This window comes from Caretta caretta, chromosome 4 (genome assembly GCF_965140235.1).
Source record: "Caretta caretta isolate rCarCar2 chromosome 4, rCarCar1.hap1, whole genome shotgun sequence".
In the NCBI taxonomy this organism is placed as follows: Eukaryota; Metazoa; Chordata; order Testudines; family Cheloniidae; genus Caretta; species Caretta caretta.
The window spans coordinates 24,365,841-24,384,618 of record NC_134209.1 but is presented as its reverse complement, the minus strand read 5'-3'; the positions used below and the strand labels follow the sequence as shown (position 1 = coordinate 24,384,618).

Genomic DNA, 18,778 nt, shown 5'->3' with positions numbered 1-18,778 from the left:
CGGGCTTTGTTGCAAGGATAGGTTCCTGGGTTAGTGGTTCTGTTGTGTGGTATGTGGTTGTTGGTGAGTATTTGCTTCAGGTTGGGGGGCTGTCTGTAGGCGAGGACTGGCCTGTCTCCCAAGATTTGTGAGAGTGTTGGGTCATCCTTCAGGATAGGTTGTAGATCCTTAATAATGTGTTGGAGGGGTTTTAGTTGGGGGCTGAAGGTGACGGCTAGTGGCGTTCTGTTATTTTCTTTGTTAGGCCTGTCCTGTAGTAGGTGATTTCTGGGAACTCTTCTGGCTCTATCAATCTGTTTCTTTACTTCTGCAGGTGGGTATTGTAGTTGTAAGAATGCTTGATAGAGATCTTGTAGGTGTTTGTCTCTGTCTGAGGGGTTGGAGCAAATGCGGTTGTATCGCAGAGCTTGGCTGTAGACAATGGATCGTGTGGTGTGGTCAGGGTGAAAGCTGGAGGCATGTAGGTAGGAATAGCAGTCAGTAGGTTTCCGGGATAGGGTGGTGTTTATGTGACCATTGTTTATTAGCACTGTAGTGTCCAGGAAGTGGATCTCATGTGTGGACTGGACCAGGCCGAGGTTGATGGTGGGATGGAAATTGTTGAAATCATGGTGGAATTCCTCAAGGGCTTCTTTTCCATGGGTCCAGATGATGAAGATGTCATCAATATAGCGCAAGTAGAGTAGGGGCGTTAGGGGACGAGAGCTGAGGAAGCGTTGTTCTAAATCAGCCATAAAAATGTTGGCATACTGTGGGGCCATGCGGGTACCCATAGCAGTGCCGCTGATCTGAAGGTATACATTGTCCCCAAATGTAAAATAGTTATGGGTAAGGACAAAGTCACAAAGTTCAGCCACCAGGTTTGCCGTGACATTATCGGGGACAGTGTTCTTGATGGCTTGTAGTCCACCTTTGTGTGGAATGTTGGTGTAGAGGGCTTCTACGTCCATAGCGGCCAGGATGGTGTTATCAGGAAGATCACCGATGGATTGTAGTTTCCTCAGGAAGTCAGTGGTGTCTCGAAGGTAGCTGGGAGTGCTGGTAGCATAGGGCCTGAGGAGGGAGTCTACATAGCCAGACAATCCTGCTGTCAGGGTGCCAATGGCTGAGATGATGGGGCGCCCAGGATTTCCAGGTTTATGGATCTTGGGTAGTAGACAGAATATCCCAGGTCGGGGTTCCAGGGGTGCATCTGTGCGGATTTGATCTTGTGCTTTTTCATGAAGTTTCTTGAGCAAATGCTGTAGTTGCTTTTGGTAACTCTCAGTGGGATCATAGGGTCATGGCTTGTAGAAAGTGGTGTTGGAGAGCTGCCGAGCAGCCTCTTGTTCATATTCCAACCTATTCATGATGACAACAGCACCGCCTTTGACAGCCTTTTTGATTATGATGTCAGAGTTGTTTCTGAGGCTGTGGATGGCATTGTGTTCTGCACGGCTGAGGTTATGGGGCAAGTGATGCTGCTTTTCCACAATTTCAGCCCATGCACGTCGGCGGAAGCACTCTATGTAGAAGTCCAGTCTGCTGTTTCGACCTTCAGGAGGAGTCCACCCAGAATCCTTCTTTTTGTAATGTTGGTAGGGAGGTCTCTGTGGATTAGTATGTTGTTCAGAGGTATTTTGGAAATATTCCTTGAGTCGGAGATGTCGAAAATAGGATTCTAGGTCACCACAGAACTGTATCATGTTCGTGGGGGTGGAGGGGCAGAAGGAGAGGCCCCGAGATAGGACAGCTGCTTCTGCTGGGCTGAGAGTATAGTTGGATAGGTTAACAATATTGCTGGGTGGGTTGAGGGAACGATTGCTGTGGCCCCTTGTAGCATGTAGTAGTTTAGAAAGTTTAGGGTCCTTTTTCTTTTGTAGAGAAGCAAAGTGTGCGTTGTAAATGGCTTGTCTAGTTTTAGTAAAGTCCAGCCACGAGGAAGTTTGTGTGGAAGGTTGGTTTTTTATGAGAGTATCCAGTTTTGAGAGCTCATTCTTAATCTTTCCCTGTTTGCTGTAGAGGATGTTGATCAGGTGATTCCGCAGTTTCTTTGAGAGAGTGTGGCACAAGCTGTCAGCATAGTCTGTGTGGTATGTAGATTGTAATGGATTTTTTACCTTCAGTCCTTTTGGTACGATGTCCATCTGAGTGCATACTCTCCATCAGATGAATGTTGTTGGGAGGATGTAAATGTATGTTCATAAAAGATACCCTGGGCAAGAATGAAAGAGTGTATGGTACAGACAGATAGTATCACACATTGCTATCCATGTGCGCTCTGCAGCAGAACCTCATGAAAAGTGCTGACAGATTCTTGAACAGTTCTGCTATTTGTTGCTGAACTGTAACTTTTACTGTAGCAACTTCAAGCTTCTTTATAGTGACAGTGCTATGCTTAGAGAGATACTTCCACAAATGCAACACTTATGATTACTGTTTCGGTGTAGTACGATGTGTTACATCAACCAGTATGATAGACGACTGCAACTGATACCTAATGGTATAGAATCAGTCCCCTGAATGAATACAAGTACACAGTTTACCTCAGGACCCAGTCCTGCAAACACTTATGCCCGTCTGATGCTGATAAATTTGTGCACGGTCTGACCCTTAATTGTTATAGCCATACTTAAAATAACCAAAAATAAAAACTGTGTGTGTGTGATTGTGATTTATCATCATCATGATATATGTATGGTGTTTGCAAAGACTGCGCACGCTTCGTGGTTCATAATGTTTGTGGATACACCAAACACCTAAAAGATCTGCAGTTATATGGATACCAACGTGCCACTGATGCAAGGTGAGACATGACAGAGGCCTGTCTTGTGGTTAAGGCTTGGTTCCATTCCTGGTTCTGTCATGGACTTCTTGTGTGACCTAGGTCATATAACCTAGGGTCTGATCCAAAGCCCACTGAAGTCAATGGCTTTCTATTGACTTCAATGAGCCTTAGATCAGGACCTCAGTCCCCTTGTGCCTAAATTGCCTATTACAGTTACTGTCCCACCCTTTGTCTGCTTTGTATACTTAGACTAAAGTTTTTAGGACAGAGACCATCACTTACTATGTGTATATATAACACCTAGCACAGTGGGGCCCCAATCTCACCTGAGCCTCTACGTCAGCGGTGGGCAAACTATGGCCCATGGGCCACATCCAGCCCGCGGGACCATCCTGCCCAGCCCTTGAGCTCTTGGCTGGGGAGGCTAGCCCCCAGCCCCACCCCTGCTGTTCCTGTCCCCTCCCGCCACCTCCATCTGGACAGCAGGGCTGTGAGCACCTGCTGCTCTGAGTAGCATCGTAAGAGGGCGGGGGGGGGGGTTGGATAAGGGGCAGGGGGTCCTCGGGGGGCAGTCATGGGACAGGAAGCAGGGGGCAGTTGGATGGGGTGAAGGTTCTGGGGGGGCAGTCAGGGGACGGGGAGCAGGAGGCAGTTGGATGGGGTGCAGGTTCTGGGGTGGGGCAGTCAGGGGACAGGGAGCACCTGGATGGTGCGGAGGTTCTTGGGGGCAGTCAGGCAATGGGGAACGGGGGGGTTGAATAAGGAGTGGGAGTCCCGGGGGCCTGTCAGGGGGCGAGGGTGTGGATAGCGGTCAGGGCAGTCTGGGAAGCGGGGGGGGTTGGATAGGGGGTGAGGTCCCAGGGGGTGGTTAGGGGCAGGGGTCCCGGGAGGGGGCGGTCAGGGGACAAGGAGCAGGGGGGTTGGATGTTCTGAGGGGGGCAGTCAGGGAGAGGGAAGTGGGAGGGGGCGAATGGGGGCAGGGGCCAGGCTGTTTGGGGAGGCACAGCCTTCCCTACCCAGCTCTCCATACAGTTTCGCACCCCGATGTGGCCCTCAGGACAAAAAGTTGCCCACCCCTGCTGTAGGTGCTAATGTAATACATATCAATAATAATAAAATAATAATAATAATAATAAAGATTAAGGACCCCATTCTTTACTGGGAGCTGTGCTCCAGCTGCCTTCAGCCACATGATAAATGCAGGTATCTAATATAACTTCATTTTCAATGTTTTTGATATTTTAGTTTCAATGTAGCATTTAAGCATATTTACAATACCAGATACATACGAGTACCTGCATCTGTAATACCAGATATCCCTGCAGGCATAGATTCCATCAATTGGTTTCCTTTTTTATGTTGTATTTTTTGTAATGAACAATAGCAACCCACTCCCTTGTGTTACCATGCCTCACTAGCATTGCCAAGACTGGTAGGCCCAAAATCTTGCCTGTTTGTTTCCTATTATCACTTTGCAAAGAGGCCATATAATTCTCTCTGCGTTTTTCCCCCGAAAGCAAATATTTCAATGTTCTTTTTAAAAACAGCAATTCATTATAACTTTGTGCATAATGAAGGGGGGAAGTCAGCAATGAAAAAGTATATTTGAAACGTCTATGAAACTTTTAAAAATATTATATATTTTAAACACTTAACATTTACTGTGTTATTATCCATTATTTAACACAAGCTTAAAGAATGTGTATATCTAAGCTCTGGGCACCCTACCAATTGAATTTACCAACAAAATATCACCTAGCACCTAACACAATATAAAAATTAATACGCCAGCCAATAAACACAGCAGTAAACTTCATTCCACTCCAAAGTCCCACACCCTTACCCATTCCTGGAAACCTTGTCAAACAGGTGTTTTTTAAATACTGCAATATAATTAGACGCTTGTATCACCTACGTTGTTCAAAGTGCTTTCCAAACAGAGAAAGACTCAGTCTCTGTGCTTTTAAATATTACTGAAAGCAAGAAAAAGATCTTTGTAGTCCTATTGCTCTGTCTCTTCTCTCTTCACCCTGTTAGTTGTTATGCTGAGTTGCAGCTAGGCTAAGGCAGGGGTGGGCAAACTTTTTGGCCTGAGAGCCACATCTGGGGATGGAAATTATATGGCAGGCCATGAATGCTCACAAAATTGGGGGTTGGGGTGTGGGAGGGGGTGAGGGCTCCATCTGGGGGTGCAGGCTCTGGGGTGGGGCCAGAAATGAGGAGTTCAGGGTGCAGGAGGGGGCTCTGGACTGGGGCAGGGGTTGGGGTGCGGGGGTGGTGGTGAGGGCTCTGGATGGGGGTGCAGGCTCTGTGGTGTGGATGGGACTGAGGGGTTTGGAGGGCGGGAGGGGGTTGGGGTGCAGGAGGAGGTCAGGGGTGCAGGCTTCGGGTGGCGCTTACCTCAAGCAACTCCCAGAAGCAGTGGCATGTTCCCCTCTGGCTTCTATGCAGAGGCATGGCCAGACGACTCTGCACGCTGCCCTGTCCACAGGTGCTGACCCGTAGCTCTCATTGGCCACAGTTCCTGGCCAAAGGGAGCTGTGGGAGCAGGAAAGTGTGTGGAGCCCCCTAGCTGCCCCTACATGTAGGGGCCAGAAGGGGGACATGCTGCTGCTTCAGGGAGCCACATGCTTCCTGGCTGGAGCTCGAGGACTGGATTAAAATGTCTGGAGGGCTGGATGTGGCCCCCAGGCCGCAGTTTGCCCACCTCTGCAGTAGACAGATGTTCTGTAGATTATTCTCATAAGCAGATGCTTGCCAGTCCTTAAAAAAATAGGGTAAAATGTCATTATCAAAAGTATTGAATAGACTAGAGGTGACTTAGGGGAACTTTGTATGCAGTGTTGTAGTCCTGTTGGTCCCAGGATATTAGAGAGACAAGGTGGGTGAGGTGTATCTTTGTATTGGACCAACTTCTGTTGGTGAGAGGACCAGCTTCCACAGAGCTCTTCTTCAGGTCTGGGAAATATACTCAGAGTGTCTTAGCTAAACACAAGGTGGAACAGATTGTTTAGCAAAAGTCGTTTATTTTAAGGGACCATTGTTTAGCGAAAGTCAAGATTATTTCAAAGGACCATTCAAGATGAAGTGGCCCATTAACACTTCTCCAGTCATGGGGGGAGGAGGGGGGCAAAAAAGAAGGGAAAAAAAGCTGGAAGGGGGGTGTAAGTGGGTTATAGAGTGTTGCAATTAGCCATAAATCCAGTGTCTCTATTCACTCCATGATTTTTTAGTTCCTACCAAAATTTTGAATTTAAGCTCCCAGACTCCTCTTTTGAAGGTGTTGTGCAGGTTTCCTTTGAGGCTGAGGACTGAGAGCTCACATACAGAGTGATTGCTTCATGAAAAGTGTTCATCCACAGATGATAGGGTGTTTTTGTCTTGTATCATTTTCCTGTGTGAGTTCATCTGAAGGTGTAGTGATTGTCTAGTTTCATTCCCATAGTTGTTATTCGGGCATTTAGTGCACTGGCTGAGATACACCACATGCTGTGCTAGGCATGTGTAGGACCCAGGGATCTTGAAAGGTGTGTTGTGTGGGGGTGTTGATTATTGTTGCAATGGAGATATGTCAGCACATGGGTGCTGACTCCATGGGTGTTCTGGGGCTGGAGCCATAGGCGCTGACTTCTGCTCCCGCCGGTGGGTGCTCAACCCCACTCTGCCCCCGGCCCTGCCCTGACTCCATCCCTTCCATGAGGCCCTGCCCTGCCCTGCCCTGCCCCCATTCCAACCCCTTCCCCAAAGTCCCCGCCCCACTCCTCCCCCTCCCTGCCCCTATTCCGACTCCTTCCCCAAATCCCTGCCCCGGCCTCTTCCCCGACTCCTCCCCTGAGCGTGCCAGGTTCCCGCTCTTCCCCCCGCCCACCCCCCCGGAGCAGCCAAACAGCCATTTAGTGGCGGCCCAGGAGGAAGCGCTGGGAGGTAGGCAGAGGAGCAGGGACGTGGTGCACTTGGGCGGGGGGGGGGGGGAGGGGAGCTTGGCAGAGCACCCACTAATATATCCCTATGGGTGCTCCAGCCCCGGAGCACCGATGGAGTCGATGCCTGTGGGTGCTGAGCATGCACTGGCAGCCCCTCTACCAGAACCTCCCCCTTCCCCCAGCACCTCCTGTCCGCTGGTGGGCCCTGCCGATCAGCGCCTCCCCCTGCCTCCCAGTGTTTGGGGTGGATACCTGAGGGTGGTCCATTATCCTATGGATATTCGAATCAGGCAGCGATGCTGTCATTGTGAGGGATATTGGCATATAGGGAGGTGACATCCATGGTGGCAAGGACGGTGTTCTGAGGGAGGATGTTAATGTTGCAGAGTTTCTGGAGGAAGTCGGTTGTGTCCTGGAGGAAGCTGGGCCTTTGTGTGGTGAATGGTTTGAGGATGGTTTCTATGAGTCCCAGTCTTCCTTCATTAAGAGAGCTGTGGCCAGATGGGTCTGCCTGGGTCCCCTTGTTTGTATATTTTTGAAAGTACGTAGGAGGCGGGGGGGGGGGGTTCAAGGGGGATGAAATTGTAGAGTTTCTCAAGAACGTGTTTGGAGAAGGGTTTCATGATATCCTTAAATTCCTGGGAAAATGGTGGTGTGGGGTCTTTGCGTTCTTTATAGCAGATGGTGTCAGAGAGTTGGTTGTGTGGGGTCTTTGCTTTCTTTATAGCAGATGGTGTCACCACGGTTGAGGACTATGATGACTCCCCCTGCTGGTTTGATCACTATTTGGTGGTTGAATTTCAGGGGCGGTAGAGCTCTCCTCTTGGCCGTGGCGACTGTGATGGATGTGATGTTTGTTAAGGATTTCACAGTCAATATTTTTCTGAACCAATCAGTGTAATGACCAAGAGTGTGGTTTCATCTGTTGTGGGATGTGCAGTCAGATGATGTTTTTTCCTTATGACAGGCAGTGGGAATGTAGCAGTTGTGGGTGGTGTTATCATTGTTGTGGAAAGAATTCTTTGAGGCAGAGTCAGTGGAAGAAGTCTTCTAGTTCTCCACATATTAGTATGTATCAGTTTCTGTGGTGCGGCAGAAGTTCAGTCTCTTGCAGAGCACGGATAATTCAGCTTCACTTAGGCGTAGTTTTGGTAAATTGCTGATGTCAGGGTGTTGTGTAGTGTCCATGTGGTGAGTCCTGGTGCCATGTTTTCTGATGGAGAGGCTGTTCTATGGGCTGTGGAGTTGCAGTTGGCTCCACTTTTTGTTTTAGTGGTTGGATGGCTGTCATGAGTTTGTTTTTTTTTCCTAATTGTTTTGGGTTTCTTGCATGATTTCCAGGCAAGTTTCCTGATCTTTTTTTCTTCCAGTGTGTGGGAGAAAGTGATGATTTCTTGTCTGAGGCAGTCCCTTCTGGAGTATGTGCAGGGCAGTAAGTGGGTCCTCAGTTTTCCTGAAGTCCCTCTGCAGAGCTGTTGAGCATGTTTGGAGCTGTATGTAGTGGTCCAGGGGGAAATTTGTCAGTTTTCTATAAAACTAGTCCAGCAGCACTGGGAGTTCACTTTAAACCCTTTCCTGCCAACTGCACTCCTAGGACGCAATCTTGTAACTGATAGCATGCAACTTGAGTGCTAAGTGCAGGCCGGGCCCCATTAACTTTATGAGGCTCACAGCAATCTGCCTGTGCACTGTCAATTGCAGAATAATAGTATTTGTCAGCCTTCCTTGAAATACTCCCTTGAATGCCAGTATCCTACACATTAGACATTGTGCTTCACACACCTAGTGTCTTACGCAACAGGAAGGAATTTAATAATAAATACTTATGAATGAGTGTCTCTCTCTCCTTGTGTCTTACAATGAAATCTGGCACTAAAATATAAGCACAAGGAGAATAGAAATCCAGTTCTCCCCTCAGTCAATCCTTCCATCTCAAACACATAAATTTTTCAGATTAAATCCATCCCGTTGAAAATCACATTTCTGTGTGAAAATTGCATACCTGTAAGTTACACTTAAGAGAACGATAACTGTCAGGAGTTACAGAAATAAATGTGTTTTACTCTGATGTTTCAAGGTTTTAACTTTATTTTAGTTTGCTCTATTTTCCCTGTGATGCCCATCAGTTACACTCTAATCCTAGAACTGGGTCTGCTAGCATGGGCCCATGCTTCACCCTCTGATATCTATCAGTGGGATAGAATAAGGATGCGTGGGCCTCAGCCTGGGTACTGGGGAAACATGCTAGCAGTGCCCATGCTAGGAGCAAGGTTTTAAGCCCTGATTCTGCCAATACCTAGGCACCCGAGTAACTGGCACTCATGAGCTACTCAGCTGTGCAAAGTTACTCCCACACCTAAATGTTTGCCTGAGGGCCTTAATCAGTTTCTCATGGAAAAACCCTTATGCATACCTAGTGCTCGCTCTGAAGCCCATTTGACTTTAAAAACCTCTAGATCAGGCCCTGGAACTTCATCAGAGGAGCAGAAAACCCCTCAGAGCACATTTTAAATGCAATTTCGTTTTGTTCGTATAATTTTACGCTGTGTTGTTTTCTGTTTACACATCAGATCACACACCTTTTTCAAAAATAAATGGGTTGGGTTTTTGTTTTAAACTCAGGCCATACTACCTTAAGAAACTGGATTATTTTTTTCCAAAATGGAATGGACAGCCAGCCTTTACCCTGCAGAAATGCCACACACTTCAGGAGGAAAACGGGGGGAAGGGGGGTGTTTTACAAAATCTGTTTCTCCCAGATCCCACCACCTCCCCTCCAGAGGGAACTTACTTGTGACACCACTTTGAACGCCAGGCAAAGCAACACACTTCAATTCTCCCCACCTTCTTTCGGTGACAGCCCTGAGCTGGCTCTGATCAAAGGAAAGGGGAGAGGGCAGGTAAGGTGAAAGTAAAAACAACCACTTGCCCGCAGGTGAGAGCTGAGTTTCTCTGTCTCTTGCCCTTCCTGGGCTCACACTCGGTGTGACTCCGGCCTGACTCATCCCGGGAAAGCAGGGGAGTGCTCGTGCCTGAGAGAGGGGAGGAGCTGGGGGGGTGGCTGGGCGGAGCAGAGGCGAGCAGGTGAAACTGACTCCAGGAGGAACTTTACCAGGGACTGGTCTCAAGGAGAAGGGCGAGCGTCTCCCTGCGGTGCCAGCAGCTGCCCAGGAGAGGGGGTGCAGGCCGGGGGCCATGCTGGGCTCGCTGGGCAGGGGCGAGGTGACAGCCCCCCGCTGCTGCGCTGGCCGGCCGGGGGCTGCCCTGCCCGGGTGTCGGTGACCCGCACCGAGAGACGGGGGCAGAGCCATGGCCAGGGAGCTGAGCCAGGAGGAGCTGCTGGATTTCCTCTGCCAGGCCGGCGGGCGAGTGACCAACGCCGCCTTGCTGGGGCACTTCAAGCGCTTCCTGCGGGACCCCGGGGCGGCCGGGCAGGTGCAGCAGCGCCGGGAGCAGTTCAAGAGCCTCGTGAACTCGGTGGCCACGGTGAAGCAGGAGGCGGGCGGCGGCCCCAAGTACGTGGTGCTGAGGAGAAGGTACCGGGACCTGCTGGGCGAGAAGCTGAGGCCACCTGCCGCGGAGCCGCCCCCCGGGCCCGGGCGGTGCCAGGGGCAGGGCCTGGCCGGTGCGCCCCCGGGGAAGGAGGCGGCTCCTCCAGCCGCCCAGCCAGGGAGCGGAGCGGGCTCCGCGGGAGGCCGTGGGAGCGGGGCGCACGGCGGGCTCCGGGAGCAGCAGCGCCCGGCCCCCCGCGGCCGCCTCCCCCGGGATCATCCCCGCTCCTGCCCGGGCGGAGCTGGCCGGGGGGCTCCCGGCCTCCCCCAGGCTGACTCAGGGAGGCAGGGAGCGGAGCCGCCTCCTGCCCCGGCTCGGGCCGCGGGCGGCCAGGGGCCCCCCCCGGAGCGCTGCGCCCCGGGCCCGGAGCTGCGCCGGGCTGCCCCGCTCGCCCTCCCCGGGGCGCCCCGGGCTCCCGGCCCCTGCGCTCCCGCTTGGCTCCGGCAGCAGCGGACCCAGGAATGGGTGGAGGGGAGCCGAGGTGCGGGGCAGGCGGCCCGGGACAGCTGGTCCGCTCCTCTCTCGGCCGACGGCAGCTGCCCGGCCCCGGCCCCGGCCCGGGCGCTCCCCGAGGGTGGCTGGAGGTGCCCCCCGCCCATCTTCAGGAGCATCCGCTGCCAGCTGGCCCTGCAGGACCTGGAGGATTTCGTGGAGCAGGCGAGCCCCGGGAGCGAAGGGGGCAGCGGGGGTGGCACCGGCAGCGAGGGGAGCGACTCCCCGCAGGAGGTGGGGGACAGGGCTGCCAGTCCCTCCGGGGGAGCAGGCCAAGGGCCCAGGGACCCAGGGGTGCTAGCCTCACGCTGCCAGCCGCTCAGCAACGGGGCCCCCAGCCACCGCTACCTCCGCAGCAAGGGCAGGGCCAACGGGCAGGTGGTGGAGGTGAATGGCACCGCGCCCTGCACCCGCCACTCCTTCAGGAGCAAGAGTGCCCAGGGGAGCAGCAGGGTGTCCTCTTCCGAGGATGAGCTGAGGGCCCAGGACCAGGGGAGGAGAGGCCGGCGCCCCCGGAGATCCAGGAAGATGGCCAAGGGGGCAATATTGGCTTCCCCAGGTGTGGACACTCCCATCACGTTCCAGTTCTTGGGCTCTGTGCAAAGACAGACTTGTGTGCCTGCAGAGGAGGTGCTGCCCGTCCCGCAAAGACCTTTGGACTCCAGGCCCTCCTCTGTCCCGCTAGACCCCAGGGAACACAACTGGATCATCATGGTGGCTGCTGGCTCCTGGGTGCAGGTCCGGGCACTCTTCCTGGAAGATCCCCAGCTTGCTTTGCAGAGGGACTTTATTTCAGGCTACACCGCACTCCACTGGATCGCCAAACATGGAGCCAACCAAGTGCTCCAGGACTTGGTCAGCGGGGCCGAGAAAGCGGGCACCCCCCTGGATGTGAACGTGAAGTCCAGCTGTGGCTACACCCCATTGCACCTAGCGGCCATCCATGGACACCAGAGAATCATGAAGCTGCTGGTCCAGAAGTTGAACTCCAAGGTCCATGTGCGGGACAGCAGTGGAAAGAGGCCTTGGCAATACCTGAGCAGCTCAACCTCTGGAGAAGTGTGGCAGCTGCTGGGGGCTCCAAAGGGCAAGACAATCTTCCCTATCCAGCCCTTAGTCAGACATGCCTCGCCCCCCAGAAAGGCCAAGAGCCAGGAGGTGGCCAGGAGCATCAGCAGGAAAACCTCCCTCGCAGCCTGCCTGAAACCAAAGCACATGAAATGGAAAATGGCTACCAAGTACCCTGCCCTGAGGGAGCGGGAGGAGTATAGTGACTGACAAGGCAGCAGAGTTACCCCAAGGTGGGGACCACATGTACAAGCCTTGGGTATTTGGCACAGAGCCCTTCTAGGCAGGTTGGTTCGCACAATGTGGGGTCAGTCTAGAGGTGGAGGAGAGGGGGCACTTTCTGGTTAACTTAGACTCTTACACTTGAACTACTAGGAGATCCTTTTCTGGCCTATTTTTAATAGAAAATCCATCTAGAAACCTTCTGTCCAGTGAGCTAATGCTGTGACAACTCCCTGCCGTATGAGACCGCCAACTTTGGGAGGCAGCTGGGGACACTCGCTCCCTGAAGCTTAGCCATGACCCCTACTTGAGATCTCAGACTACTGGCCCCAAGTTCAGGCGGTTAGTCTCAGAAGCAGTTCTTTAGATGCTGGAAAGGTGTGGTGGTGAAAGATAGGCAAGGGAGTAAGTAGTGATCACAGGAAGAAAAGATTTTGAGAAAACCCTAAATCATCCCTATCTGACCTGGCCTCCAGATTGAAACCAAGAGCAGAGAGTGAGCCCAAACTCACCTTCAGGTACTTCCTGCTGTGGAGGGAGGCACAGATCGTCACCAAAACAATAACAGAAATATTCACGTGTCGGGGGAAGGGAGTGGTGATAAAGCTGTTAAATTGGAACATCGTGTGCACTACACTAGTTGTACAGACAAATAATTCATGTTAGCAGCCAAGGGTGTGTGAGGAGAGAATGGAGACTCTTCCCTTGGGAATGTTAATGAGAGAGATGAAGAATCCCTGGCACAGTCCTCCTCCTAGAGACCCAACCTTTAAAGCTGCTTTGATGAACATCCAAGCCTTGTTGTTTCAGTGTAGATCAAAAGACTAACTGAAAAAGGCACTGTCACAAAGATGAGAAATATGGCTAATCTATTTAAAAAACAATGTTTTTAAATTAACAAGGTTCCTAAAGCTTTTTTTTTTTTTAATAATGTGCATTCATTAGTCATTCATCATGCTGCCAGTTAGTGTTAAAACATTTTCTGGAAAGAAAATGATCAACAAAGCAGGGTGTCTGATGTTCTTCTTATTCTTTTCATCCACAGCTGAGGACTATTTGCGGGCTTTCACATCTTCCTAACACAACACACACAATCAGCAATCATACACCTTGGTGCTGGGCTACTTGTCCAAGGCCAGCTTCGTTAGTCCTGTTGCATTTATGCCATCTGCCTGTCTTTCACATTTGCACAGGTAATTATTCCTAAATGCAACTGACTGGTTTTTGATAGTTTTGAAAATTAGATGAATTCTCCATTTGAATATTCTATGCAACAATTTTTTTCTTGTTTTTGTTCCTTCAGTTTAAAGGAAATATTTCATGGGTTTTAAGCTATGGAATAATATTTTACAAAACCTAAATTGGGGGGGGGGGGCAAGTTTATACACTGGCCCTTTAACCTTGATGGATTTTAATATTTCAATCAAGGGCTGAACTCACTTTTAAAGCCAAAGAGGTTAAAGAGCGTGTGGCGAGCACCCTGCCGTTTCCAGGGGCCTTTTGTCTGTGAAGTCTCTGGGTGGGATGGAGGTAAGAGCAGACACTCGGGGGGGTTGATATTCATTCCAGAACTGGGTCATTCCAAGCCACTCCACACCCACCTTCTTTACAGTGTTCAGCATCACGGGGTGTGCTAACAGTCTGCTGCTGTACCTCCCTGCTCACTTCAGGGGTGACGCTCACCCTGGCACATAAGGCCCTCTTAACGTGCCCACCCCCCAAAAAAACCCCAGGGTACGGCATGCTGAGTGGAGCAGGCATGAAGGGAATCTTGTACCTACACTACATACTGTAGACAGGGGCCCTCAACCAGTCCCTTGAACGTGGAAGGTCACAATGGCATGAGGGTCAAAGTTACAGACCGAGATTGACATTTATGCAGATTTTTCTATCACATAGGTTTAGTAGGGCCAAGGCAGCCGTGATCACTTACCCACTTAGTCCCTGACAAATACCCCTGCTGCAGTCAATACTGAGCCTGGGGCTGATTTCCTCCCCTTCCCGCCTCTTGATATGAGTGACGCCTACTTCTAGCATTCACTCCCATGGCCCCTGCTTTATCCTGGCTGTCCCTGTTCGGGGTAGATGAGTGGGGCACAGCTACAGCGGAGAGGGGAAGGGCCATAGGGGTTGATAAGGGCAGCACTGAGGTCAGCCATCCACCAAGATGGCTAGGCTCTCCCTAGAAGCCCTGACCCTTCTACCCAGCTGTTCCAAGGCGCCAGGACACTAATACATATTGAAGTTTGTGCTCCCTGCCCGCTCTGGTGGGCGAACCATGCTCATGTGTGGCAGGCAACAGCCATTACTGCTAGATCAATCACCTGCAGAGGAAGGGCTAGAAACCTTGCCCTTCATCTTACAAAAAATATCCAAACCCACAGGCTTCCATCACCTGAGCTCAAGGATCTCTCTCCTAAACCACCAGGTGATATCACACAGACCCTGATCCTACAAACGTGCTTAACTTTACTACCATCACTAATCCCAGCCAAGTAGTAAAACCAACTATTTCCCATAACCTATGCCCTATACCCTATCAGCATGTAACCTCAGGAGCTCTATGAGCATGAATGCACAAAACTTCTGACTTGACTTGACCCATTGCATGGTTTTTTCAGTAGGACAAGGCATGATCTGCCCTGTATTTGCAACCCAAAGGCTGCAGCATCCTAAAGCATTAGTCCCAGAAAGTGAAATTGGCTGGAAGTGGAATATACTGAAAGTGACACTGCTGAGTCTATTTTCATTATCCAAGCTGAGCAAACGGTACAAAGTTAAACCAAGAGAGCATAAATAGCAAAGAGCAACTTAGATTTTTAATAGGCTAAGATGTTATCCAAAAACAGGGAAGGAACTTTTAAACTGGCTTCTGGAAGTTCAGTCTAGGCAAAAGGAATGGGCCCAACAAGAATCAGTTACATCTGATAAAAATCAACAAAGCAGAATGGAGAAGAATCATATTAATAAAACTTCAGCTATTAATTCCCTTAAGAAAGTCTCACACGGCAACTAAAAGCAAGTATAGTTGAACCTTGAGGTGAAATTCCAAGACGCTGGTGAAGAATGGCTGTATAGTTCTGCCTTGTTAGCCTTTGCTTGGTTATGTTTATATTTCTGTGTACTAAGGGTGAGATTTTTCAAGCAATTGGAGGGAATTAGGTGTCCAATTCAAGGGAACTGGGCACCAGACACCCACAGGTGTTTTTGAAAATCTCAGCTTATATTAATGTTCACATGCAAAACAGCAGCATTTGAATAAAAGCTGAAATCCCTTCCTTCCTGCTCCCAGCCCTCTGCAGCAACTCATTGTATCAGGTATGTGCACTGTTCTGAGTCCCTGCTAACATCAGGCGTAGGACAGGGTTCTGCATCAGCTACAGGAACTCTACTTCTCAGCCAAGACCTTGTTTGAACTTGAAATACTTAAACTACAAGTTTTGATGGACCTCTCCTCCATTAGCTTATCTAGTTTGCTTTTGAACCCAGTGGTACTTTTGGCCTTCACAACATCCCCTGGCTATGAGTTCCACAGGTTAATTGTACAAAGTACTTCTTCCACACAATGCATAATTAACCTGTGGCACTCAGGGCCATGGGCTGAGGTGATGGCTAGAAGTATAACTGGGTTCAAAAAACAACTAGGTCATTTCATGGAGAATAGATCCATCAATGACTATTAGCCAACATGGTTAGGGATGTAACCCCATGCTTGGGGTGTACCTAAACCTCTGACTGCCAGAAGAGGAAGATGGGGTGGATCCATCCAACTGCCCTGTTCTGTACACTCCCCCTGAAGATCTGGTACTGGCCATTGTCAGAGACTGCTACTCTGGATGGACCATTGATCTGACCCAGTATAGCCGTTCTTATGTTCCTAAGTATCTGAAAAAGTGATTGTGTAATGGGAATGCTGACAGAACCTTCACTCAGATGGGGCCAGCAGATGGATCTCTTTGATCTTTTACTACAGGATTGTTTATGAGCCCAGTGGCTGCTGACATTAATAATACCTAGCTCTTATGACACCTTTTTTAAAGCATTCAGTCATTTCATATAGGCACAGAAATTCACTTCACCCACAAAGTCTGAGTAGTCAGGCTTTCTGCAGGCAAAGTCTACAGGAGTGAAGAGGGTGAAATCCATCCTTCAACCTATAGGTACAGCATGGGGTCACAGGACAGTTTCCTCCCCTCCCCACTCCCCCTTAGCTAGCAATCCAGCCTATAGTCTTCAGTAGCTTCTACAACTGCAGCACCTTTCCTCTCCAGGATCTAGGGTCAGCAGCTCTGTGGATCGAAGAGCATCCCCCCTGCAACATGCAGAGTGTGGGGATTCCCTAGAACCCCCACGTCCATCCCTCTCACAGGGTGCAAACATGAGGCTTCTGGGGTGCATTTCACATGCAAAGAATTAAACGGATTTTGCAATGAAAGGGAAAAATCCTGACGCTGTTGAAGTCAATGATTTGCCATTGACTTTAGCAGAGCCAGGATTTCACCCACCATTTCTAGAGTCTATGGCAACAGATTTGACGGCTGCATCCTGGTGCTGCTGTCAGCACAGTCTGAGAAGCAAGTTCTAAGGAAACTCCCCTTCAGGCTGTTCAAAATGCTGCTTTATCTTGGGCAAGAACCTGTGATGAAGCTCAAGCCAGAAAGATCCCAGCTTGTTTTCCAGAGCCGGGGAGCATACAAGGCAGTCCAGTTAAACTTGCTGCCCCTTTATGTATAAAACTGAGCAAGCTTCCCATGAAGCCATTGAGACACATGAACCCGGAACCCCCGCATACAGTCACTTTTCAGATTAGAACGACACTAGCAAGAGATGAATGAAAACCGCCTAGACAATATAGAGCCTTTCGGCTCTGCGAGAGTCCATGTAAATGGTAAGCTGCTCTCAAAGTGCTAAGTGTACGCTCTGAATCAAAGGACTCCATGCTGGTAATGTACTGTCCTGTCTTAGCTCTATTTTTATGAGCAGGGGGCTGGGGCCAATGACTGGGGACTACCTCAGAAGTGGTGAGCTCTCAGTACCACAAATATCCTGAAAGGTTTTAGTGCAACTGGAAAATGGTTCCTGTGCAAAGAAATACAGTTAAACCTTCTCAATTCCCCTTTCATGACTAGAACAACAAGGAGTCCGGTGGCACCTTTCAGACTAACAGATTTATTTGGGGCATAAGCTTTCGTGGGTAAAATATCCACTTCTTCAGATGCATGGAGTGAAAATTACAGATGCAGGCATTATTATACTTACACATGAAGACAAGGGAGTTACCTCATAAGTGGAGAACCAGTGTTGGCAGGGCCAATTCAATGAGGGTGGATGTAGTCCATGACTAGGAGATTCTTCGCATATTAACACATTTTGCGAAGCAGAGAGTAAGGGAACAAATGCATTGTGAAGATCTGAATAAATCAAGGAAACTGCCTCACAGAACGTACTTTCTTCTTTGACTGTGACAAGTGCTGTTTGGTTTAAATTATTTATGCCGGTACTTGGTGGTGCACTAGTGAAGGTATTGCCTCTTTTGAATGAGCAGTGGTTTCTTAAGTGCGGGAAGCCTCATTACAGCTCTTTAGATCTTGTTAAAATAATAGGTTGAGATGACAGGGCTGTTGTGAAAATAACTAGAGTGGCAGGTTAGCAATGTATTAGCAAGGCTTCGTTGTACAAATAACAGGGCAGTAACCAGTGGCACCAAGTCTCAGAGCCCCGGTCAGGTGACTCAGGCTTGCAGGGCTAAAAATAGCAATATAGATGTTCGGGCTTGGGCTGGAGCTTGGGCCCGGAGACCTCTCCCCCCCTTGAGGGAGTCTCAGAGCCCAGGCTCCAGCCTGAGCCCTGTGAGTCCGAGTCAGCTGACCCAGGCCAGCCCTGGACACGCCGCTGGGTTATTGCAGTGTACGCATACCCTGGTGGGCTAGATTGAGGCTAGCCTTTCTGAGTGGGATTTGCAAGAATGCTTAAGTGACTTAGTAGCACAAATCCCACAGAAAATCTATGGGACTTGTGCTCCTACATCACTCAGGTCCAGATCCTCTAAGGTACTTGTGTGCCTAACTCACTGAGGATCTGGGCTCTGGGGACTTTGGAAAAGCCCGTCCTCTATGGCCACACAGGGTAAAGAGAGAGAGTAAACTTCCTTCCCCACTCGCATAGGTCATGTGTTGCCAGCCAGAAGTGCAGCTCCTGAATATGGGGGGAAGCACAGGGGCTGCTATCAAGTTGCTTCCCCACTCCCCCTCTGAGCAGCTTGTCTAAAAGGGCGGGGATAGCAGGCAGAGCCAGGGTCACCCCTCACACACACCAGCTGGTGGAGCTGCATGGCCTTATGCTGCACCTTTTAAAGCGACAGAGCAAGTTTACACCCTGACACAGTACAATGTGGGAGCTCCAGGAGGGATCAATAACTAGAACTGTTTGAAAAACAGGAAAACCATTTTGCAAAAAAGTTTAAGATCTTGAAGTGGTTTCAGTTATGTTGGGTCTGAAGCAGCTCCACCTTTCGTGGTATTTCTCAATGTGGTTGTCAGAGTTTCTTGTATATCAAAATGCACATTTTCTTACCAGGCTTTTAGTAAGTGGAAAAATCTCAATAATTATTTTTAAAAGTTCTATAAAATTAAAAGCATTATGGAAAATTTGGGGGAGGGCAGGAGAACCAGAATGTTTCAGTGACAGTGATTTTTCATGAGAAGTTTCACTTTTGAGAAAAAAGACCATTCTGGAACAAAGAAACGTCTGCTGT

The 18,778-nt window shown here is 49.9% G+C and overlaps 2 protein-coding genes across 2 annotated transcripts in view; one reads left to right on the top strand and one right to left on the bottom strand.

Moving 5' to 3' along the window:
- The window catches only part of SEPTIN11 (septin 11), an 88,960-nt gene extending 79,322 nt beyond the window's left edge, over window positions 1-9,638 (bottom strand). Inside the window, exon 1 of the mRNA XM_075127460.1 lies at window positions 9,620-9,638. The gene's annotated coding sequence lies outside the window, so the exon portion shown is untranslated. The remainder of the gene's footprint in view (window positions 1-9,619) is intronic.
- A 128-nt stretch (window positions 9,639-9,766) lies between these two features.
- On the top strand, window positions 9,767-17,466 carry SOWAHB (sosondowah ankyrin repeat domain family member B). The gene has a single exon (XM_048848778.2). The coding sequence runs from the start codon at window positions 10,000-10,002 to the stop codon at window positions 12,010-12,012; it is 2,013 nt and encodes a 670-aa protein (XP_048704735.2). The 5' UTR covers window positions 9,767-9,999; the 3' UTR covers window positions 12,013-17,466.
- Window positions 17,467-18,778: the final 1,312 nt, after the last annotated feature.

Bases quoted from the DNA above. Each gene is read 5' to 3' on its own strand.
- SOWAHB (XM_048848778.2), top strand. From the start codon at position 10,000: ATGGCCAGGGAGCTGAGCCAGGAGGAGCTGCTGGATTTCCTCTGCCAG.